This window comes from Syngnathoides biaculeatus, chromosome 6, assembly GCF_019802595.1.
Source record: "Syngnathoides biaculeatus isolate LvHL_M chromosome 6, ASM1980259v1, whole genome shotgun sequence".
Classification (NCBI taxonomy): Eukaryota; Metazoa; Chordata; class Actinopteri; order Syngnathiformes; family Syngnathidae; genus Syngnathoides; species Syngnathoides biaculeatus.
In genome coordinates this window covers 22,290,067-22,314,039 of record NC_084645.1, presented here as the reverse complement: position 1 = coordinate 22,314,039, position 23,973 = coordinate 22,290,067, and the positions used below count along the sequence as shown (strand labels likewise).

At 43.2% G+C, this 23,973-nt stretch overlaps 1 protein-coding gene across 3 annotated transcripts in view; it reads left to right on the top strand.

Annotated features, from left to right (window-relative positions):
- The window catches only part of pclob (piccolo presynaptic cytomatrix protein b), a 43,836-nt gene extending 20,398 nt beyond the window's left edge, over window positions 1-23,438 (top strand). For 2 of the 3 annotated variants that reach the window (XM_061822742.1, XM_061822741.1), the window contains 17 exons: window positions 53-128; window positions 218-343; window positions 2,264-2,372; window positions 4,312-4,382; window positions 4,454-4,698; window positions 6,165-6,212; window positions 6,824-6,954; window positions 10,237-10,263; window positions 10,676-10,769; window positions 13,037-13,108; window positions 13,184-13,469; window positions 14,607-14,801; window positions 17,238-17,382; window positions 17,485-17,543; window positions 19,089-19,226; window positions 19,308-19,453; window positions 21,385-23,438. In XM_061822742.1, the coding sequence (XP_061678726.1) occupies window positions 53-128; window positions 218-343; window positions 2,264-2,372; window positions 4,312-4,382; window positions 4,454-4,698; window positions 6,165-6,212; window positions 6,824-6,954; window positions 10,237-10,263; window positions 10,676-10,769; window positions 13,037-13,108; window positions 13,184-13,469; window positions 14,607-14,801; window positions 17,238-17,382; window positions 17,485-17,543; window positions 19,089-19,226; window positions 19,308-19,453; window positions 21,385-21,528 (2,112 nt within the window). In that variant the 3' untranslated portion in view covers window positions 21,529-23,438. The remainder of the gene's footprint in view (window positions 1-52; window positions 129-217; window positions 344-2,263; window positions 2,373-4,311; window positions 4,383-4,453; window positions 4,699-6,164; window positions 6,213-6,823; window positions 6,955-10,236; window positions 10,264-10,675; window positions 10,770-13,036; window positions 13,109-13,183; window positions 13,470-14,606; window positions 14,802-17,237; window positions 17,383-17,484; window positions 17,544-19,088; window positions 19,227-19,307; window positions 19,454-21,384) is intronic. The other variant, XM_061822743.1, reaches the window with a different exon arrangement.
- Window positions 23,439-23,973: the final 535 nt, after the last annotated feature.

The following is a 23,973-nucleotide window of genomic DNA, read 5'->3' as shown; positions in this document are numbered from 1 at the left end:
ATTTTGACTTTCAAACGATTCGTTTTCATGCCGGTAATCATTTCTCCTTCAGATGAAACTGGTTCCTTATGTCTTCCCCCACACTCGCGTCAAACTCACCAGAGACCAGAGGGACTCAAGCGTGTCAGGTACAAAGTCACGTGAATAGGCAGGAGGAGTCTTCCCCCTTTGAGATGTTTTTTTTAAATCTTTCTTTGTGTTTTTTTTTTTTTTTAAGGGAATGGTCTCGGGATCCGGGTGGTCGGCGGAAAGGAGATCCCGGGAAGCCGAGGGGAGATCGGAGCCTACGTTGCCAGGGTCGTCCCCGGTGGCATCGCAGAACAAACAGGAAAAGTCTTGGAGGGTAAGAAGACGACCAGATGAGGCCGGAGTTGGTTCAGTTGTTTTATTTTGAAATTAACTTTGTGCTTTCAAGGAGACATATTGTGGATTTTTTAAAAAAATGTTTGTGTGCTCGCTTGCGCAAGTAACTACACGATCAAAAGACAACCAACAAGCTATCAAAAAGAAAGGTTTCCAATGGTACGTGTCTTTTATTTGTAAAAAACTGATGTTTATGCGGCCTGATGGAATAATGACGGAGTCACGAACATGCTGTCGTTTCTTAGAGCGGGGAACATCGCATCCTTTCAGCTTACCTTGGGTGGTGTTAGTCATTAAGCTATTTTTAGCAAGCCTTATACATTAGAGGCAAACACATTCTCTCTGCAAGACCACACCGAGGTGCAATTTGCCAGCAGAAGCCATTAGAAGCTCGGGCTAAATCGTGCTATTAAAGCTCGTTTCATTTGCTTGTTTACAGTTTTTTATCCGCTGTGGTGACTCCCTCGCGGTTATTCTGACAAAGTAGGAAATTGACTCCATCTTATCTATTCCCTTTTATTGAAGCATCACTCACAGCAGATGAGTCGGCGGCGACTCCGTCGGCGGGCCCGTGCGTTTGCCCGACGCGTAAATGAACGGAAAACGACGGCGAGCGAGGCGAGCCAGAACATGCCTGCAGGTGCAAAGCCTAAATAGAGCAGAGGAAGGAGGACAAAAATGAATTGCGGGGCACATGGCGACGGTTTTCGAAAAAAAAAAAAAAAAATGCATATTCAGATGAGCTCATTGTCGCGGCGGCAGCTGGTTTTGGATTTATAAGGGAGGACTGATTCGGTTCCAGTTTTCCAGCTGAAAGCTGCAGTTCGTGGTACATCTGTCCATGTACTGTTTAAAAAAACAAAAACTGCAACAACACAAATCTACGAAAACGTATTGCTGGCACACACAAAAAAAAGTCGCTAACACATTACAACGTCATATGTTTCACGTTGTAATGTGGATGTCTCATGTTATAACATGATATGTTTCACGTTATAATGTGGTTAATTACACGTTGTAATGTGAATCATTTCAAGTAATATTGTAATTCGTTTCATGTTACAACGTGGTATGTTTCACGCTATAATGTGTATGTTTCATGTTATAACATGATATGTTTCACATTATAATGTGGTTAATTCCACGTGGTAATGTGAATCATTTCAAGTAATAATGTAATTCGTTTCATGTTACAACGTGGTATGTTTCACGCTATAATGTGTATGTTTCATGTTATAACATGATATGTTTCACATTATAATGTGGTTAATTCCACGTGGTAATGTGAATCATTTCAAGTAATAATGTCATTGTTTCATGTTACAACATGATATGATCTACGTTAAAATGTGATTTGTTTCATGTTATGACGTAGATTTGTTTCACATTATAATGTACAAAATAATAAATGAATAAATTTCACCCCTCTTCACCCCGACCCCCAAAAGACAATTACTTCCGGTTCGTGTGGGTGGAGACTTTTTAAGAGTCATATATGAAACATATGCAGTCCTGTATATAAATCCAGGTCTTCTATAACAGTCCTTCTTCAATATTAAAAAAATAATTTAAGATGGTAGTGACCTTTTCTTTTGTGTGTGTGTGTGTGTGTGTGTGTGGCAGCTATACGCTTCCGCATAATGGTGACTTGGAAACAGTAATTTATCTCAGTGAAATCTGTTCGAAAAGGTTAAAAAGTAACGTCTCACTTTTAATTAGCTCTTTGTAAAGTATACATTCCCTCAAATCCTGTGCATCTCCTGGAGGCATTTCCCCCCCCCCACACCCCACCCCCTCCATTCCATAAAATGTCGTAATGTCCCTGTGGCGCCCTTTCAAAAGTTACAAAAATTCTTTTCACTTTTATTGGGATGTAATGAGTGTTTTCCTTTACCAACAGGCATGCAGGTGCTGGAGTGGAACGGCGTGCAGCTCACGGGAAAGACTTACGAGGAAGTGCAAGGCATCGTGGGCCATCCGTGTGCAGAGGCGGAGCTCTGCGTGCGACTGTGAGTCACGGGTGTCGCCGTTTCGGCCTCGCCGCCTCCGCCGTCGTCATCTTTTCCCACCGAAAGCTCCTTGGCATGCTGTATAGACCTTTTCATCACGAGCGGTTGAGAACCGAACAATACTGAAGACCTGGACTGAAAATTGTGATAAAACCGTGTTTGGGGTTGCCTTGCTAGATCCACACCATAAGGTTTCGGGAGCTTTAAATGTATTATTATTTTTTTTTTTGTAATGAATCTGTGTGTCAGGAGGATAATAAGCGAGTGGATGTTGCAAATATTTGGACAGGTAAAATCGCAAGACTGCCTCATAGTGTAGTAACTAACCGCTTCTTAAGGGAGGACTGGGAACCAAACGTCCATCATCAGCTTTTGTGGAGAAATTTTCTCAATCTCATGGATGATGTGCTGATTGTCCATCGTTCTTCTCATCCCCGGCCGATTTAGACAAACTTTGGGCCGACAGAGGCGGGGTCCTGCCTGAGGTTTGTTCCATCGAGGGACTTTTTCCTGGCCTCCTTTTCCTTTGCTCCCGTGGGACTGACCTTGAGATCCAATCTGTTGGGAATCGGCGCTACGGGACTGACTTTAATTGACTTGACCGCGCTTTAGAAAATGTAACGTTGGGTTATCTTTGAGTAATTTTGAAAAAAAATAATGGAAGGAAAGCAGATGACAGCGCACTTTCCATTTTGCCGTCAAAAGAACGTATCTGTGCCTTTTATCTGAGCAACAGATAAAGCAGTTAATTTGCCAAAACTTCAATGATCTTGTTATCTATGTCTGTATTTCCATCGCAAATATTTTTGATCGGCGCACCTTTTGAAATGGAAATTTCATCTCTCTTGTCATCTCCCTTCAAAGCAATTTTCAGCAATGGAAGCGTCACCACAACTTATGTAGCAATTTCTTTACTCGTGACGCATTTGACACCCGAAAAAACTCTCCGTGTGATGTGTTCAAGGTTGCAAAGAGGGGTAAAAATTCCCGTAACTGTCTGTTACGTTTCCATTGAAATTTAATTTGGGGCAGTTTAGAAATAAACCAAATTGGAAGGTTTTCCTGGGAATGGTGAGGATTCAAATTAATTCATTTCACTTGACGTGTGGCATACGCAAAGCTCGGTTGACCTCAAATTTTGGCTAGCAAAAAAAAAAAAAAAAAATCAAGTGACGGATCACACTGTAATTCCCAACCTACAGAGTGCACCTGGTTACAAGCCTCACTGAGTACATTTGTCAAGGAAATACCATTTGGTACATGCAGACGCCGCAGCTGTGGAAAAGCCGCAAGTGCCCGCATTGAAACCCACATTGAAACAGGAGATATTGACAAAGACGGTACACAGAGTTTCACGCTAGCACCGTGCTAACCCTAACGCTAATGCTAGCGCCGCGCTAAAGCTAGCACTAATGCTAACAGGGCCTGTTAAAATAAAACTTACCGGTAAATATCACTGAGACGCACCAGTAACACAGCAGCAACACGCTAGCGCAGCGCTGACAGGGCCGGTAAAAGTCACTTCCTCGGCACACATATTCCATCGGTCTCAATCTTACTTTTTCCACTCGAGTGCCCCCTTGCGGCCGTTAGGAAAAATGCACAAATTAGCCGCATCACCGCATAAACCGCATGGTCGAAAGCTTGTGAAAAAAGTCGCGGCTTGTAGGCGGTAACTTGAAAGACTTGTAAAGACCACACAGATCAAGCGACACTATACTTGTTTTTCCCCAGCTGGTTTTAAATTCCCTCATGAGGCAACATTTAATTTTGTTCCAAGTTTCAAAGTTCCCAGAATTCCTCTTGAAAAGGTCCACTTTGCACATGTCCACAGCTGCTTTCCCCTGCGTGCTCACCCGTCTGTTGTCACTCGACGCCCCCGTCACTTGACCACTCTAACTGATTTTTTTTTATTTTCCAAATGTACGGATCCAAACAGCGACCTTAACATGCTGTCTGACCCCGAGCACCCGCAAGTTCTGGAGCACCACACCATCCAGCTCAAAGCTGGTACGTGCAACAGATTTGGGTGCATGTTTGGTACACCGTTTCAGGTGTGACCACGTTACTGTTTGGTCCAGTAGGAGGCCAGCGTTCTCCCGGCGTGGATCCCAAGCAGCTGGCCGCAGAACTGCACAAGGTCTCCCAGCAACAGGCGCCGGGCGGGACGGGCGTAGGTCTCGGAGGGCCCGCGGGTCTGAGCGTGCTGTCGGCGCTGGAGCGCTCGGCCCTGCTCCATTCGGGCGCCGGGTCGGCGGCCTCCAGCGGGGTGCCCAGCCCCGGCCGGCCCGCGTCGCCGGCCGTCAATAAGAAACAGCGACACAAGGTAATGGGACGGAAGATGAAATTACATTTTTGAGCATCACAAAATCAAAACCAGGTTTGGTGGGTCGCGACAATTTCAATATGGTTTGTACAGTACGTCTTTTACATTGATGTCATGTGAATTAAAACAATGGAAATGGTATTATTAGTATTATTGTTAATAGTAGTTGTTTTTATAGTCACATTTATTATTACAAATGACATTCACATAGTTGTTATTATATTTTTATTATATTAATATTTAATTATAATAGCAGTAACGAATTTCTCAAATATGTTATAATCATAAATAATAATAATGATATAAGATTATATAAAAATATATTCATAATACTAACAATAAATAATAATATTTGCAATAATCATTCAAATTTTGGTAAAATACAATAGGAATACATGTCCTAATGTTTTCAAGCCACAGTAATACATAATATCTTTTGTATTTTCGTGTATTGCATCTTGTATCTATTTAGCATCTTTTGTATTTAATACAGAGTACTGATTGTGCATCATTAATAACATAGTATAAATAATACTCATAATCAGCTATTATTAAAATCAGCATTTCCATAATTATAATAATATTACTATTGTTGTTATTATATGATTATTTACTATAATGTAATAATTAGTCGTAGTAGTTGTCGTATGGCAGTAGTTACTAGAACTGCACCCCCTTTTGCCCCCGAATCCAGAGTCCAGACGGCGGTCGCTGGGGCCCGTTTCACGCACGATCCTCCGGTCACCTCGGCCGTTTTGATTCCATTAGCGTGACGCCGCCCAAACCTTCCACGTCGGGGAAGAAGGTCAAACGTTATTATGCTTTACATCAGCCAATGACAGGCCAGTGATGTGAGAACAAGTGAAAGCGGTCTCGTGCGGTGTGACCCTCGCTGGAGGTCCGCAAGAACACACGCGCACAGAATCAGAATCAGCTTTAACGGCCAAGTACGAAACAACACACAGGGAATCTGTCTCCGGCAGTCGGTGCTGCCTTGCTATGACGTTTATGTTGAGTACGGACAAAATGTTTGCCATTCCCCAGGTTTCATCATTGCTATCATAGATCAGGGGTGGCCAGACTTTTTTTGTTTGTTTGTTTTTTAACCACAAGATCTACTTTTCAAGCAACCAGCCTCTCGCGATCGACCGTTTTGGCTGTTGCGCGATATCGCGCGAAAAGTGAGTGACTGCCGTGCGGCCAATCGGGATTTTAGTTCGTTCACTTTTCTCAGTCTCAGCTTGCTTTACGGCGGAATGTCAGTGTCGCATTTTCCATGAACACGTTTGATAAGATTTCTTAAGCGAGGGCTTAAAAAAGCGTGTTGTCCTGTACTGTTGTTGCTTGCAAATGCGTGGTGAGCGAAAGGTACGCATTGAGCACCCCTGTCATAGATGAAATACTGTATGCGTTGCTTATTATTTGACAAACTCAAAACACAACTTCCCTTTCTCTTTCCTTTTCAGCCAACTGACATGATCAGGATGTCACATCCCATAACTGGAGAGATTCAGGTAGAAAACGCAGCCTCCTCTTCTAAAGCGATAATAATCGCTTAAACTCACACCTCAAATAGGATTAGCAGAATCCCGGATGAAGTTAGCGGCACCTCTCAGATTACGGTTTTACTCGATTAACTACCTCATTGGTAGAATAAATAGCTGCGCAGATTGGCAGAGGCAGGGTCTACGATCGAATCGGAATGGATTTGCACCGCAGACTGGAATGAAACTAGGACAGAAAAAACTTGGACAAAACTAGCGCTGGTTAAAATTAGCAGAAGACAAAGCTAGTACAGGACTAAGGCTTTAGAGGACAAACTGGTGGAGAGAAAACTAGTCGCAGATGAAATTAGTTGAGGAAAAAGCTAATTGTGGACAAAGAGAAATACTAGCGAGGTTAGGGTTAGCGGCTTACCCTAACCTTGCTAGCCTAACGCTAAGACAAAGCCAGTTGAGGCGAAAACTAGTAGAAGACAAAAGTTGCTGTAAGACGACAGAGTTAAAAAGGTAGGAGAAGACAACATTAGTGGAAATACTTTTAGACGTAGACAATATAGCTGCTAGAGGAGAAAGACAGTTGAGGATATTATTAGTCAAATAAAACTTTTTATACATGTGTTTAGCTCCAGATCAACTACGACAGGAACGTAGGGAACCTGATTGTGCACGTGCTCCAGGCCAGGAACCTGGCGCCGAGGGACAGCGACGGCTACTCGGACCCTTTCGTCAAGGTCTACCTGCTGCCGGGGAGAGGGTGAGCATCTGTGAGCAACTAGTCATGTCTGCTCCACGTCTGCCTTCCTTCCGCCTTTTGTGTGCGTGCTCGTCCTGACTTTTGTCTCCATATTTGCCTTTTTGGAAACGGAACTGTGTGTAATTATTAGACTGCGTATGTTCCCGGAAAACTTTTTTTGTGCTGTTATTAGTAGAAAGTCAAATTACCGTAATTCCCGGCCTACAGAGCGCACCTGGTTATAAGCCTCACCCAGTACATTTGTAAAGGAAATACCGTTTGGTACACACGTACGCCGCAGCTGTGTAAAAGCCGCAAGTGCTCGCATTGAAACCCACATTGAACACGAGATATTTACTAAGAACGACGGTACACAGAGAATTTAAAGCTAGCGCTGCCCTGCTAATGCTAATGCTAACTCTAGCGCCGCCGCGCTAATGCTAACGCTACCGCCATACCATCAGGGACGGTAAAAAAAAACATACTGGTAAGAATAATTGCGACACGGCAGTAACACGCTAGCACAGCGCTAACAGGTTGAAAGCGTGGCTCATAGGCCAGAAATTACGGTACTCAGTTAATAAATAAAAATTACTCGGTAGGACAAAAGAGGGACATTTTTAAACAAAAATAGAAAAGTCTTTTTTTCTGATGCATAAAAATCACATATCAGATGTGTCGGGGTTTATAAGCCGGAAATTACGGTAACGTCTTTTTCTGTACGTGCAGTTGGGGGAAATATTGACAAAAAGTGAAAAACTGGATGAAAATCAAAGCTTTTATTGCGTGAAATAATTATTGGAGTTCAGAATTCTGTTGCCCGTGCGGCATGCAGTTGTGCGCAATCCACCGAATGACTTCAAGCGCTATTAATCTTTATACTTACTGTGCAATGATAAACAGTTGTGCTAACAATCCAGCGCGACTCGAGTCGTTTTTAGCAAAAGCATGAAAAACCTCCCCCGCTCACCCCTATAAGGGGAACCTTCCCGAATGTGCGTGTCGACTGTCTGTCAGACCACCCTACAAATTGATAATTTGACAAAAATTTAAAATGCTGTTTTGAAAAGACAATTGAGCCACTCTGCGCAAAAGTGGAAGTGTATTCATAAATGGTAAGAAAAGTGTATTGTACCACACACTAAAATCAAGATGACCTCAACGTCCAAATGATAAAGAACAGCACAAGACGTTCAATCCTTTCATTTTATAATTGCTCAGGACACAATTCCAAGAAGCCGACTCCTTCTCCGGGAAGGACGATCCAAACAATGAGGGGAGAAATTCCCCCGGAAAGGAAATCTCATCTCGGTGCGCGAGTGGAGTTAATCCAGCCTCGCTCTGCCGAGGGTTCACATCAGTTCATTCGACAAATGATGCGACAGAAAAGAATGGAAAAGTCGGGAAGGTACCAACGTGGACATCTTTGGAAATTTAGATGGATCAAACTCTTTTTTTTTTTCATTTGGTCAAACGGCAACTTGTAGGAATATTTAACAGCCCGTCACGTGCGTTAAAATGTTTAAAGGACAAATTAAAGCACAAGTGTCCTCCATCCCCATAAGCATCCTAAAATAGATATTGTCACGGAAAAATACATTATTCATTTCGATGTCCATACGAAATAAATAAAAATGAGCGGAGAGCATTTCATCCATGCGCATAGTTGCAGAAGTCTCATTCGACATCCAAGTGGTCGCCATATTGGGTGTATTTCCTGTCCGTGATGTCGCGCCGGACATTCGCCATTGAAAAAACACGCTGTGGCCACTACTATGGGACACGCCCCTTTTGACACGGAAGCTCTTTTCGAAAGCGAGAACATCTCACAACCCAGAGAAGTTACCGGGGCAATATTACCCTATTGTTTGGAACCATATTTAGATGATATGCGGATCACGGCCAAACCGCCTCCCCGCCCGATCCACCTCCGCACGGCAGCGATAAAAACAACGCCGCCCCCGAGCGACGACACCACCGCGGCTAAACCGCCTCCCTGTCCGATCCACTTCTGCGGCGGATATGAGCCACCGCGGCCCAGCCTCGACAAGCCACCCTGCCCGGCTCGGCCTTGTCGACAAGGCCAGTGGCGATTCACAAGGCCTCCTTTAGCGGCTGCTTCACGGGAGCCTTCCGATGTGCACATCGACACATTTAGCACCCCCGACGTACGGATTACGCCCCCCCAACTATTGTTTCTTTTTTACTAGCTGCATACACACCTACCTGTCATTTGGAACCCACAAAGCTCTCGTCCTTCGCACCCGTGCAATCCATTTTTCACGACGAACCGGGTCTTTTGGAAAAGTATGAAGAGCGAATCCACCCTCCCGAGTGTTCAAACCATATCCAGCAATACAACGATTTGGATAACACGAAGGAACAACGAGCTACCTTCCAGCAGGTAAAGCTAGTAGAAAAATACGGGACCGCTTGAGTGCGCTACTGCCCTGTACGTCACTTCCTGCTTCTTCTCCAAAACAAATCCCTCGAGAGGATTTTCATGCCGGGAGTTACAAAAATCCATACACGTCAAAATCATGTTCCGTGGTGAAAAAACAGCTGGGTCCATACAGGCTGTTGTTTTTTTTTTCATTAATAACATACTAAAAATCATAAATTTCATGACAGTGGACCTTTAAGTTCAACTGTAAAGGTTGTATTGCATTTTAAATCCACCTTAAAATGTAACCCCAAAGCGCAATAACCCAAATTTTTTGGTTAGTTGCGTCTCTATTGCTTATAGATGCTACCAAATTCAATAAGTAACCGTTTGGAAAAATCTAGAAATTGTTCATTTCTTCCCAAGTGAGCGAACTCCCAAATTGCGCAGAGGATAAAGTCACTACTCCCCCCACTGCAGACGTGACGCCGTTGTTGTTGTTGTTTCTCTGCTCTCTCCGCGAGAGCTTGGAAATAGCCCGGCGATCAATGCAGCCATTAGTCTCGCTAACTGTATCAGTTTTTAGGTGAGACATTTTTATTAAACACCAACACTCTAGCTGAGCTCGCCTTTGTGCATTTGTCCAACACCGATGTCGAAAGTAGTAAAATGTGCTTATATTTGAAAAACCCTTTGTGTGTTTGTACACGGGTTTGAGCCGGTCGAGAGTACGGCTCGGCTCGGCTCGGCTCGGCTCGGCTCGGCTCGCTATCCTTCTGACTGCCTTTTCTTTGAGCTCGTCGGGCGTCTCTGACTGTTTTTTTTTTTTTCTGTTTTGTTTTTGATTTTTTTTTTTTTTTTTTTTTGGCTTTCTTGTTTGTGAAAATCTGCCCTCCTCTTCCTCTTCTGGACTCCCTCAGCCAAGTCATGGTTGTCCAGAATGCAAGGTAGTGTGGTGCTGATCTTTGCTTTCGGTTGTTGTTCCCCACCCGAAACGCCCACCCCGACCCCGACCCCGATCCCGCCCTGCCTCCAAATTCTGTGATTCGTTTCCCATCCTTTTCGTTCTTTGTGTGTCCAGTTGTCTGCTCTGTTCAGTAGTGCTAACTCCAGATGTATCATGGCTGCTTCTTCTCCTTGCCTCTCACCTTCAAATCTCCGTCGCTTTTGTAGAAGTATTGATGGCAGCCTTTCTATTTTCATTTCTTGCGAACCATGATTTTTCAATCAACCACATTGAAAAAGCATCTTCCACCTTTCCGATCACGTGCTTTGGAATACTGTGCAGTCCGCCAACAAGATGGGGAGGTGGCGATAAAAGTTCTTTTTTTTTTTTGATGTGCTGTCATAACACTGCAGTGTGGATAACAAGAGAAGGACCAAGTACGCCCAGAAGACCATGAACCCGGAATGGAACCAGACGGTCATCTACAAGAACATCCACTTGGAACAGGTGCTCAAACAATTATACGCAAGTGTATTACTGCCACACCCATAAAAAAAAAAAAAGGTCGCGTTTCACAAAATTATGTGAAACTTATCACATAATTATGTGAAACATATCACATAAATATGTGAAACTTATCACATAATTATGTGAAACGTATGTGATAAGTTATGGTAATTATGTGATAAGTTTCACATAATTATATGAAACTTGTCACATAATTACGTGAAATTTCTCTGAAAAGTTATGGTAATTATGTGATACGTTTCACATAATTATGTAAAATATATATATTATATATAGTTTATATAATTATATATATAGTTTATATATATATATATATATATATAAAATTATATGAAACGTTAACCTATTACATAATTACGTGAAGTGTATGTGATAAGGAAAGGTAATTGTGTGATACGTTTCACATAATTATATGAAACGTTTCACATAATTATGTGAAACTTATCACATAAATACGTGAAACGTATCACAGATCTGGTTGTGTTTCTTCTTAATAATTATTATGTGATAAATTTCACATAATTATGTGAAACGTATCACATAATTATGTGAAACGTATGTGACAAAGTATGGTAATTATGTGAAAAGTTTCAAGTGAAACGCGACCATTTTTTTGGGGTGTGGCAGCAATACGCTTCCGTACAAATGCACTGAAAAGACCAACACACAATTACACATTTCTCAAATAGTCTACCGATGACATTGTCAGGTGAAAGGAACTCACTCCGGCATTTTGCTCGTACGTGCTAAGGAACACGCAGTCGTAGTTTCTTTCGGCGTCTCCACAGCGTAACATCTCAGATGAACGCTCCTATTTGTTTGGCACGGTTTTTACGCCGGATGCCCTTCCTGACGCAGCCCGTCTTGGGGAGTGGAGGCCCCAGCGAGATACGAACTCAGGACCGCTGGTTTACCAAACCAATGCGGCCTCAGAACTCGAGCACACGTCTGGACAAAAAAAGCAACACTGAAGATTGGATGTTTTGGACTGTGTTACGAGTGCTGAGGGCCACTTCCCACCGAGTCGTTAGGTATTCCTTTCGCCATTGTGTCCTTTTAACTCGTCCTGAGGGTCGTTTCAGGGTCCCTGTGCAGCCCTTTGCCGGCACTCCCACAACTCAAGTCAATTGCAAAGGTTTCTATCGCACATACTTTAACGGCCCGTTGACGCCTAAAATTACTTCACGGTGTTTTATAGAGAATGTAGATCATAATAGTTTGCTTGAAGATGCTTGTTAGTGTGTGTGCGTATATTTCATTTTTAATTACTGTGACTTGTCGTAGACCTGGTGCACACGAGATTTTTTGGGGGGGAACTCCAGACCCCACTCATGAAGATAAAACATTTCTGACAGTTAACAGTTTTGCTCGTATGAGTTCAGAGGACCCGGGTTCGATCCTGGCCCCGACCTGTGTGGATTTTGCAAGTTCTGTGCCTGCGTGGGTTTTCTCCGGTCACTTTGGTTCCCTCCCTCATCCCCAAAAGATGCAACAGTAATTGGACACTCTAAATTGCCCATAGGTGTGATTGTGAGTGCGGCTGTTTTTCTCCATGTGCCCTGCGTTTAGCTGGCAACCAGTGCAGGGTGTACCCCGCCTCCTGCCCAGTGACAGCTGGGATAGGCTCCAGCACTCCCCGCGACAGTCGTGAGGATAGGCGGCAAAGAAAATGGATGGATTTTTAGTGTGTGTCATGAACAAATGATGCGGGGCTGGACCCAAATGCAGGACTCCGAGACGAGGGCATGATGTTAGGCGTAGTTTGATTCAAAACTGAGGTCATAAGTAGTCCTAGAAGGCAGAGGCACAACAACGCTAGGCTAGGCGGGATCCAAAAGACATGCGGCAAGGTCTGATGACTAGGAGCCAAACTTGGAAACATGAACTAAGGCAGGACTAAACTATGGTGGCATAGAATAGCTGTGACGAGGATAGCTCACACTACACTTTCTCTCAGTGGTGGAGATTCCTGGTGGCAGTGAACGCCTCTCGGCCGTGGTCAATTCTTGCTCATGACAGCGAGCTCCGATAATCACAGAGCACTACACAAGCATTGTAAAGATTCTGTTCCGCAGCCAATCTCGAAATCTACCTGATCTCACGAAATCAAAGAAGAAGAAACGCAACCAGATCTGCATAAAAACACGACTGAACACTTTTAGTCATTACGTCACGAATCGTTTGAGTTAAAGTTCAGGCAAGCCACCTTGCTAACGTTGTCTGCCGTCTCTCCTCTTTGGATGTAGCTGAAGAAAAAGACGCTGGAGGTGACAGTCTGGGACTACGACAGATCCTCATCCAATGACTTCCTCGGAGAAGTGAGCCAAAGCCTCGGTCTTCAAATGAACCCGACGAGTCCTCCCGGGCTCATCCATCTTTGTTTTCACCCTCAGGTCTTGATCGACTTGTCCAACACAGCCCAGTTGGACAACACACCTCGTTGGTTGCCGCTTAAAGAGCAGAGCGAGAGCATCGAGCACAGCCGAGCCCACCACGGGGTCCAGGGGCCGCCCGGGTCTGGAGCCGGGCAGGGGCACGGTAACCAAGACCACCAGTCGGGGCCCGGGACCGGGCACGGTTTGGGACAAGGGACGGAGCAGGGAGAAGGGAGCTACGATTCACCCATTAACTCTGTGATCAAGAGCAGAAGCCATGGAATCTTCCCTGATCCATCCAAAGGTCAGGACAACGCTTGGCGTACCACAAGAAAAACTCCCGTACTGGGTCACTCGTTTACTGTGGAAATACTACACAAAAACAGAACTGCATACATCTGGAGCAGTTTCACAATCAATAGTGAATTAACATCACGAAAACTTAAAAAAAAATAAAATAAAATACAGTACAGGCGGAACGGTGGAGCAGCTGTAAAGTGTTGGCCTCACAGTTCTGAGGCCCCGGGTTCAATCCCAGTCCTCCCTGCGTTGAGTTGGCATGTTCTCCCCGTGCCTGGATGGGTTTTCTCCGGCTGCTCTCAAAAACACGTCAAATTAATTGGACACTCTAAATTTTTAAAATTGATTGTGAGTGCCGCTTATTCTCACAAGGGTCACAGGAGTGTTGGAGCCTATCCCAGCTGTCAACGAGCAAGAGGCGGGGGAACACCTTGAACTGGTTGACAGCCAATTGCAGGGCAGATCGAGACAAACGGTCGCACACACACCATATATGCACCGTAATTTCCGATCTATAAACCGTGACTTTTTTCTCACGATTTCAACCCTGCGGTTTATGCGGTAAAGCGGCTAATTTGTGCATTTTTTTTTCTAACTGTCGCAAGGGGACATGCGAGCAGAAAAGGCAAGAGTGAGACCGGTGGAATATATGTGCCAAGGAAGTGACTTTTACCTGTTAGCCCTGCGCTGGCCTGTTACTGCCGCGTCTCAATGATTTTTACCAGTATGTTTTTTTTTTTTTTTTTAACTAGACACGTTAGTGCAGCGGTGCTAGTGTTAGCATTGCCGTGCTAGCATTAGCGCAGTGGGGCTAGCGTTAAACCCTCTGCGTACAGTCTTTCTTTGTAAATATGTCGTGTTTCTTTTACACTGCTGCGGCCGATGTATGTACCAAACGATATTTCCTTTACAAATGTACCGGGTGAGTTTTATAACCAGGAATTACGGTATTGCCAATTTATAGTTACGTCAACGCCACAGCTAAATACGAAGTTCAAAACAGGTGAGCAAAATGCTAAATTAAAACTATTTTTTTTTTTTTTTTTTAAAGGTGTCAAAGTATGAACAAAAAAAAAAAAAAAGTTAGTGGACCGAATTGAAGTTTGAAGAATGCATTTAATCCAAAACGATATCCCGACAGATTTGCAAACGTCGCCTCTGGAAAAGTCCCACAGCAGCCCGGGCAGCTCCAAGTCCTCCTCAGACGGCCAGCTCCGCTCGCACGGGCCGTCGCGGAGCCAAAGCAAGAGCAGCGTCACTCAGGCCCACCTGGAGGACGCCGGGATAGCCATCGCCGCCGCCGAGGCGGCCGTGCAACAGTCCCGCCTGCAACCAAGTAAATCCCTTCCCTACCCTTGATGCACTTAACTCTGACACGCTTCCTCCCCCCCTTTTTTTTCCCGTCCCCACTCGTGCATGCGGCTAACTTTAAAACCTCTACCATGACGTTTTCAACTTGTTTGTTTTTACAGTGAACCTCTGCATATTTGTGGGTCATATCAGAACCTTGCCTTGTAATTTAGCTTCAGTGCCATTTGCTGGCATCTTTCTACTGAAGGGCGGAACCTCATTTCATCACTCCATAGCTCTGTCTAATGTACAGAGTAGCCAATCAAATGGAATGATTTTACTACAAAATGTACGCAGTTGCATTTTATATTACCAGAAGAAACTGTATAGTTAAATTCCAATTGATCTTGGGAAATTTCCAGAATTATAATTTTAGTCACATTAAAAAAAAAAAAGAGGCAAAAACGGTCCCTTTTTTTTTAATGAGATTAATTCCTTTTTCTAAAGATTGTGATTGGCTCTCCTTGTTCATGTTCTTGTTCAAAAATGACATATTTTTCCAAATATGACCTCAAAGCGCCGCATTCTGGCGTTATCTATTAGTTTGTCTGAGATTTTGTTGTGAATTTAGCAGAAAGCTAACCGGAAGCTAACTTGCCGATCAATGGCGCGATCAGAAGGCCACTTTCCAGGTATTCCATTGAGTTTGGTTTTTCCGCCATCTAGTGGCATTAATAGGCAATTACAAATCTTGTTATCTGGTCGTCGGTAACTCTTTTTATTCTATTATTATATTATTATTATGACAGGGTTTCACTGTAAACTAAAATGTCAACTGAAGGAGAAGGGCCGCTAATATAGATGGATGCTAAAATAAAGTACACTTAATAAAATCATCTGCTTTTTTTCCTGGATTCAAAATTGCTAAATAAAAAAATACATAAAACATCTAACTGATGTAATAAAACACTAACCTTTATTAACAATAACAGCGTCTGTGCATGTGCCCATCCCGATCATATGGTTTCTTCAAAACCCTGAAACCAATGTGGGATGGCAGTCCCTCAATTTATTCAATTTGACAAAAAAAAAAAAAAAAAAAAAATAGCGAATCCATAATTTAAACGAAAATAAACAAAAAATACATTTTTGTAGCGTCTTCTCAAATATTGAAGCATGATGTCGCAGCTCTCCTGGAACTTTGCATGTTTGCCATGTGAATGCACCGCTAACAGACAACACCCACGCACACACACATATGGCACATGGATACAGCCCCCCCGCCCCCCCCTGCCCCCGCCCCCCCCCCTTGACCCCCACTGCCCTCGACAATTGGTGGTCAAAGCAGGAAACGGCGTCATTGCGAGCCTCATCCACCAATCAGAGCAAAGAGAGAGAGAGGCGAAGGTGAGGCAACATTTGACAACGATAATCGATATAATCCTAAAAATTACTCACAAAAAAAAGGTTTAAAACACTCATATACGCTTCTCGGAAATTGTGTGAATAATTGCCATCGTATAAACATGAATAATTAGAATTTTTTGTTATAATCCAGCTGCAAATGTGCATATGCTCTCGGTGCATTGTGGCACTGCTTAAAAATGAATTTAGGGATGACATTGAAGTATTTTTGGCCGTGCTTGTAAAACATTCTCTGCCAGAATATTAGGTACACCTGCCCTATTTAAAAAGAACTAATATAAAAACTACTAAAAAATAATCAATGCCCAATGAATAGATAATTAGTAATAAAATAATTTGTAATAAAATTACGTCTATCCATCCATCAAACATTTACTTCTTAAGTTGATAGCAAACTCAAAATTTGCATTTTTTTCCCCCAAAATGAAATAGAAAGAATAAAGAAAAAGACAATACAGGTGACAATGACAGTTCAAATCTTATACTGCATATAAATATAAACAAAATGTATTCAAGAAGTAACAACTCTGGTCTGTAAACACACTTTTGATCGACATCTGTTTAAACTACATTACAGGCAACTAAAATAGTAGAAATCGGTCATAATAGAAAAATATGACTCAAGAATGCAACAAAACTTAATATTGTTACCATATCATAAATGGAAATGTGCCAATGTTATACACGATTATACTGGCACGACTCCAATTGCGGTTGGTGTACCTAATATTGTGGCCAATAATATCCATCTATCTATCTATCTATCTATCTATCTATCTATCTATCTATCTTCTATCTATCTATCTATCTATCTATCTATCTATCTATCTTCTATCTATCTATCTATCTATCTATCTATCTATCTATCTATCTATCTATCTATCTATCTATCTATCTATCTCTCTCTCTCTCTCATCTCTCTCTCTCTCTCCTCTCTCTCCTCTCTCTCCTCTCTCTCTCTCTCTCTCTATCTCTCTCTCTCTCATCTCTCTCTCTCTCTCTCTCTCTCTCTCTCTCTCTCTCTCTCTCTCCCTCGCTCTCTCTATCTCTACGACAGGACCGGGTCACCGGCTGGGCGACGTCTCAGGGCCGGTGGTGCTGTCGGCCCCCAGCCTGGTGGGCGACGTCTACGGGGGCGGTCTGGACGGGGGTGAGGGTGGAGGAACCGGCGTGGACAGCGCCATATTTCAAGTGCCTCGGATGTAAGTGAATCCATTTTAAAATAATAATCATAATAATAATGATGAATAAATGTCGGTTTTGCTCGACACGGCCCGATGCAACCTGCGCCCTGTTTGCCGCAGCGGTACGACCATTCCCAACGGAACGGATAAAAACCACATGGGGACGCCGGAGAACGAAGGCAAGTGACCGCCATCTGTTACCGTGATTCAAATAGAAATCAGAGTACGTTTTATTAATCCTCATAAAACATAAAATGAAAACAAGACAAACATTCACACAAAAATAACTCCCTGGCTGGCGACCAGTTCAGGGTGTACCCCGCCTCCTGCCCGTTGACAGCAGGGATAGGCTCCAGCACTCACTGCGACCCTCGTGAGGATAAGCGGCAAACAAAATGGATGGATGGATGGATGGATGGGATTTAAAACAGTTATCATCTTTGTTTAAAACGCGAAAGAAATGAAGTCAAGGTCTTCAAACCGGGGTACATATTTTCTTCTTCCAGTGTGTGTTTTCCCCTAGTGGCCACTCAGAGAAGCACTCAACCTTCAGCAACATATGATATTTAAAAAAAACAACAACTGGATAGCGCATCCATATCTAGCGGTGTGTCGATTGGTTGAAGCCAGTTGGCCGCAATCTTGGTACTCCCAAAACCTGTGGAAGACGTGGCTTGCAGGTTGGATTATGGCGCGGTTTTTCCTCAAAATTTGGCATGTAGAATTAAAACTGGTCGTGTGAGCTTGACATTTTTTCAGTTCTGGTAACATGAAGGATTTTTAATTGGACTTGGTAAGCCAAAAAAGCCAAAGTGCAAAGTAAAGAACACCGTGACTATCAAGAAACCTTACCTGGGGTCCGATTTCCGTGACACGTTAACTTTTCCCAAAATACGCTGTGAAGCACTATCATCACAACATAGCAAAAAACTAAGCATTTTTTGTCATAAAAACATGACATTTTAAGTCAATCGGTTTGATATATACTTGGAAAAAAGGACTCGTAATGGGAAAATTCATGCTAATAGCATCGTTCATTTGTCGTCTCTGCGACGTCTTATTTCAGACAAGGAATTTAAACGTTTCCTCGCATTTGAAAATCAAATTCAATTCTCAGGGTTCCGTATGATGAAATTAATCAAATAAAATTTCACAGGAAATGTGTTTTCTTGCTTATCCACTGATTAAATTTGGGAAAATATCTTCATCGCTTTTTTGCAAAAACCATCGGCCTATAAAGGTGATACAGAGAGTGAACAGTGAACAATAACAACTTTGTTCAAGTGAATTAAGCTCATCAGAAAATTAAAAATGAAAACCTTTACAAACAAACTTTAACAGTGTCAACGTAAATCTTTCTAATTTACGTGTGGAATGTTTTCTGACAGCCACGAAAGTGGTCGGCATGGTTGTTTTGGGAGTATCAAGATGGCGGATAGCTGCTTTCGGCGACTTCAGCTTTGGTGGCCAATGAGCTATCCAGTCTTTTGTCAGCCACGACTAAAATTAACGTTACATCCAGTGGATGTATAAAATGTCTGCACACCCCTATTTGAATTCTACTATTATGTAAAAAAAAAAAAATGAGAGCAAGATCATCTTGTAATAACAATACATCATTTTAAAACATATAAACCTGAGCCACATGCTGCTTCACCACGTGCAAGGGAGGATGCATAAATCTGGACTAAATGCGCAATGGTGATCGTAGTTCTTTGTTATAGGGGGTAAGACCCAAGTGATGGGCGAGATCAAAGTGGCCTTGAAGAAGGAGGTGAAGACCGACGGGGATCAGTTGGTCCTGGAGATCCTGCAGTGCAGGAACATCACTTACAAGTTCAAAAGTCCAGACCACCTGCCAGGTGAGGCCCGGGTTATTTATGTATTTGCTCATGGATGTTAAATAGGAGTTTCACACATTTTCCTCGGCGACCCGTCGTCAGACTTGTACGTGAAACTGTACGTCGTCAACGTGGCCACTCAGAAGAGGATCATCAAGAAGAAGACTAGAGTCTGCCGGCACGACCGGGAGCCTTCGTTCAACGAGACCTTCCGCTTCCCCCTCAACCCCACGGGACACTCCATACAGGTAGGGCCCCCTACCCCCCACGGCCCCAAAAAAACATGTGAAGAGAGCTCGTCTAAATTTGATAAACTCGGCATAGAGGAACCGTATTTACTGCCAAACCCGAGGTTTTCGCCGATAAGAAATCGGAGTGTTAATTCGCTTCCGATTGCCTTGGACAACTGGATCTACACGTGGATCTGGTGAGTAAGTCGTCGAGATTTACACGGAAAAGTTTGAAAGCGTACAAAAGTCTGGACGCATGCGAACACTTAGTTAGTGGATCTGTTCTCAATCAGGAATAAATCCCACATAGTGACGGTTTTGACGGCTCGTGAACACGGAAGCGTGTTCGGCCACACATTACCCTTTTCCGGATCTTTTCAGCTGGTATTCAATACAAATACCAATATTTAAATAAATGACCCCTGGTTTTACACAAACTCGCATTCATTAACTAGGATTGGGGGAAAAAAATTTAGGACAGGGAGTCGGGTCCTCTGTACACGGAAGCGTATTGCAGCCACACACACACACCTCCGTAAACCACTCTGTGACAACGTTTTTTTTTTTCCCTAATACGCATTGTTCTCAAATGAGCCAACTTGGCATTTTAAATACTTCTCGGAAGAATAATTCCTACATGAAATGAAATGATCGCTACATTCGGTCGGATTAGTATTTGGTTGGAGACCATGCATCACCTTTAATCGCCGAAATCCATCGATATTTTCCGGTGTTTTCAGATAGTATTCCATAGAATGATGTATTTTTAATATCTGTCTCGTCTGTTGTGACAAGCAACAGCGCAACAGGTCTCGGGTATTGTAAATGTTCTACTCTGGTTCAACGTCTCCCACAATGTCGAGCAGCTCTGTTTGACCGGCAATACGGCGCCGTGAAAACGGTGTCGTCACGTGCACGAGCTCAATAGACACCTTCCGATTTAGAACGCGGGCGCCATCTTGGTTTGGTGAATTCGCGTAAGCACACGTAACTGAGCAGTTTCATTTCAGGATGGCGTATGAATGGCGGCGCACTGCTATGTTATCGGTTGCTCAAACGGAAGCGGGCACCGTAAAGCGTCTTTCTTTCGACTGCCATCTGTGATCAAGAACCGGTGCAAGAAAAACGGAGCAGTTAGCAACCGAAGGGCGACAACTGTGGCTGTCTCGTATTAGCGGAGCCGATTCTAGCAGCCAACCACAATACTCGTGTGTGAATGCAATGCATGTCTCCAAAATCTGTAATTTCTGTTTCATTACGAAAAGTTTGCAAAAATACGACTTACCGCACCGCTAGCTGTTTCGTGAGTTGAGTTACAAATATAGCCGCGGAAGTGGCGAAAGAGGTGCACGCTCCGCTTGGGACTTTTCCCGGTCGAACTTTCTCCCTCTTGGTAACAAAAACGAAAATCATAATCTACTCCTTATTTGTTGGTATAATCGACATAATTTAACACAATGCTGACTATAAACACGCGGCAGACTAACCTTAGCAGTGTGGAGTCACAGGTTGCTGACGATGGACACTGCCGCGTGACGAACCCAGCCATTGATGAATTGGTTGTAGGCCTCCAGACCTTCGTAATTCTTTAATCGGTCCACGGTAGAAGCGCTTGTCGAGAAGAAGAGATAGTGGACGATGTCTGGATAGGATACCGACGCCCACATTTGTGTGCTCCATTTGGGTTTCTCCATGGCATATGGGTTGATATTGTCGATCAAAACGCATTCTGGTTTCTTGAAACAACATCGAATGAGCGCCGATAAGAGTTTTTAGCCATCATGCGTGACTTTTAACAGTCGTACGGACATTTGTGTAACTCCGGTCTGTATGCAAAAGCGATAGAGTGAACCCATCCGACATGGCCGGTTGCCCCGGATGTAGTCACGCGGTCGAAAACAGTCAATCGGTTGAATGGTGACATTTCCGTGTTGTCGCTTTCCTCCCAGCTTTTCCTGGTGTCCAACGGGGGCAAGTTCGTGAAGAAGACCATGATCGGGGAAGCCTACATCTGGCTGGACAAGGTTGACATGAGGAAGAGGGTGGTCAGCTGGCACAAGCTGCTCGTCAGCTCTGCGCCCGGCAACCTCTGAGCAGATCATCCCATAATTTTAATAAGTGCTAATCATTATAGTAAAAAAAAAAAATAAAAATAATGAGAGGCTACTAAATCCAGTGAGATCGGTGCACATGCGGGAGGTATGTTGTGCTAATAAGCGCTAATGTTGACTTGGCACACTTGCAATTATAATGTAAGAGGACAGTGGTGGGGACATTTGAAGTGCTAAATTGGGCAATTGCAGGTCACATACAGGCAAACAATTCATTCACGCATTTTTCGGGGAAGCTAGCTAGCTAGCTAGCTGCCCTGCATCGGAATCAAACGCATCTCTACTTTTAGCCAGATTTGCTAACCACCGCTCGACCGTGCGTCAAAAGAATCGAAGAAACGTTTCTTAGCCGTGTTGCCGTCGGGTCCCCCGACCTTCGGCCTCCCGCTACGTTTACGAGCGGGCGACGCGCCTCCGAAATGGTCACGTGCTAGTTAGCATTTTGCACTGTTCGCTTGTAGCGGCGCCCGGGGAATGTTCCGACACGCGAGGATGACTAGTGTTGACTTATCGCTTATCGACGCCTCCCTGCCGCCCGGACTTACCTACAACATCAAGGTTCCTTGATCTCCATCTGTGTGTGCGTGTACGACCCCGTCTAAACCCCCGGTGCAACACGGTCAACCAGCCTACTTCATTGCCTGCGACCCCCCCAAAAAATAACAATAAAACTAAATATGACACAAAAAACAAAAAACAAAACAAAAAAAAAACAGCCCGGATATTTAATTTCAATACAGGTCAAACCTGCAACAAGTCATGTAAAAAAATAAATCAATAACATACATGTTTAGCATATCACAAAATATTAAAGATTAAAGATTAAAAACAAGATGTCACTTTAACAGCAAAAATATATATATATATATATAAATTTAAAAAAATATAGGACACTAAGAGTAAAGGAGTATTTTGTTTTTCTGGGAATTGATTTATCGTGCCATGTTCCTGCTTCTTTTGAGGTACTTCTATGCAACATTTGATTTTTGATTTTAGTAACTCAATGTGTGTGTTGAAGCATAAGGTCTAAAACAAAAAGAATGCCGGAGGGGGGGTGGAAAAAAATAAAAATTATTTCATTTGTAATCGATTTGAATCCAATGTGGAAGCTCGTGCACTTTATTGTTTTTTTTTTTGTTTGTTTTTTTTTTGTCATTCATGCGTTTCAGCGTCTCCCGGCACCGGAATGAATCGAAATATGTGGCGATTAGAACGTTTGACGTGGCGTGCGTTCATTTGTGTCTATGTAGCAAAAATAATGAAAAAAAAAACATACCAAAAAAAAATTTAAAAAAAAGAATTCTATACATATACGGTGAATGCGGGAGTATCACCGAATGGCAATGCACAATCCGACCACAGTGACACGAGCAACCAAATCTCGTGTACAGCAAGTGAAAAGATGATTTCCGTGGCAAAATATGTCTCTTCATGACTGTTTCCCCCGGTAACCGTTGGTCCCGTCGCCTGTTGATTGTGCAATCATCCGCGTGCGTGAATGTGAATTTGACAGTGTACATAAAGTGTTTATTTTCTACAGAGTGAATGTTTATTTTGTCCAAATATGAGCATGCGAGGAGAGGGGGGGGGGATAAAAAGACATAAATTTAATGTACAAATCATGTGTGTCTGTAGTTGTACAACACAAATGAGGGTCGGGCAGGGGGGGGGGGTGTCTTCATGTTTTGGATGTTGCATGTTCGGTCGGACACATTATGTATAGATTGATCTGTATGCTGACTGTAAAGAAATATGCTTGTAAAATTGTCTTGTTTTTCCACCCATAAAAGAAAAAAAAACAACAATAATGTAACGGTTTTGTGATTGTACACAGGATGTGTTGAGACATTATGCAAATTGTGCTGTAAAAAAAAAAACAGAACTCGCTGCCACCCCTCAAAAAGAATAAATATTAAGAAGAGACTATATTACAAATGGAGAGTGCAGTTTGGTCTTTCATTCTATGACTCATACATGTATTTTTCATTTTGCTTCAAAGTATTAAATAATATGCATGCCCTCAAATAAAAATGCAGGTTAAAGTCAAAATGTTTGTAAATCAGTGGCATTTCAAATCCATGACAACATAAAAAAAAACATCAACCATTGTTAAATTTAAAAAATACACAGATAACCACAACATCCATCCCATCCATTTTCTTCGCGCCTTATCCTCACAAGGAGTGCCGGAGCCTATCCCAGCTATCTCTGGACAGGAGGCGGGGTACACCCTGAACCAGTTACCAGCCATTTGCAGGGCACATGGAGAACAAACAGCCGCACTCATAATCCCACCTACGGGCAATTTAGAGATTTGGGAATGTGGGAGGAAACCAGTGAGTCCGGAGAAAACCCACGCAGGCACGGGGAGAACATGCAAACTCCACACAGGCAGGTCCGGGATTGGACCCGGGACCTCAGAACTGT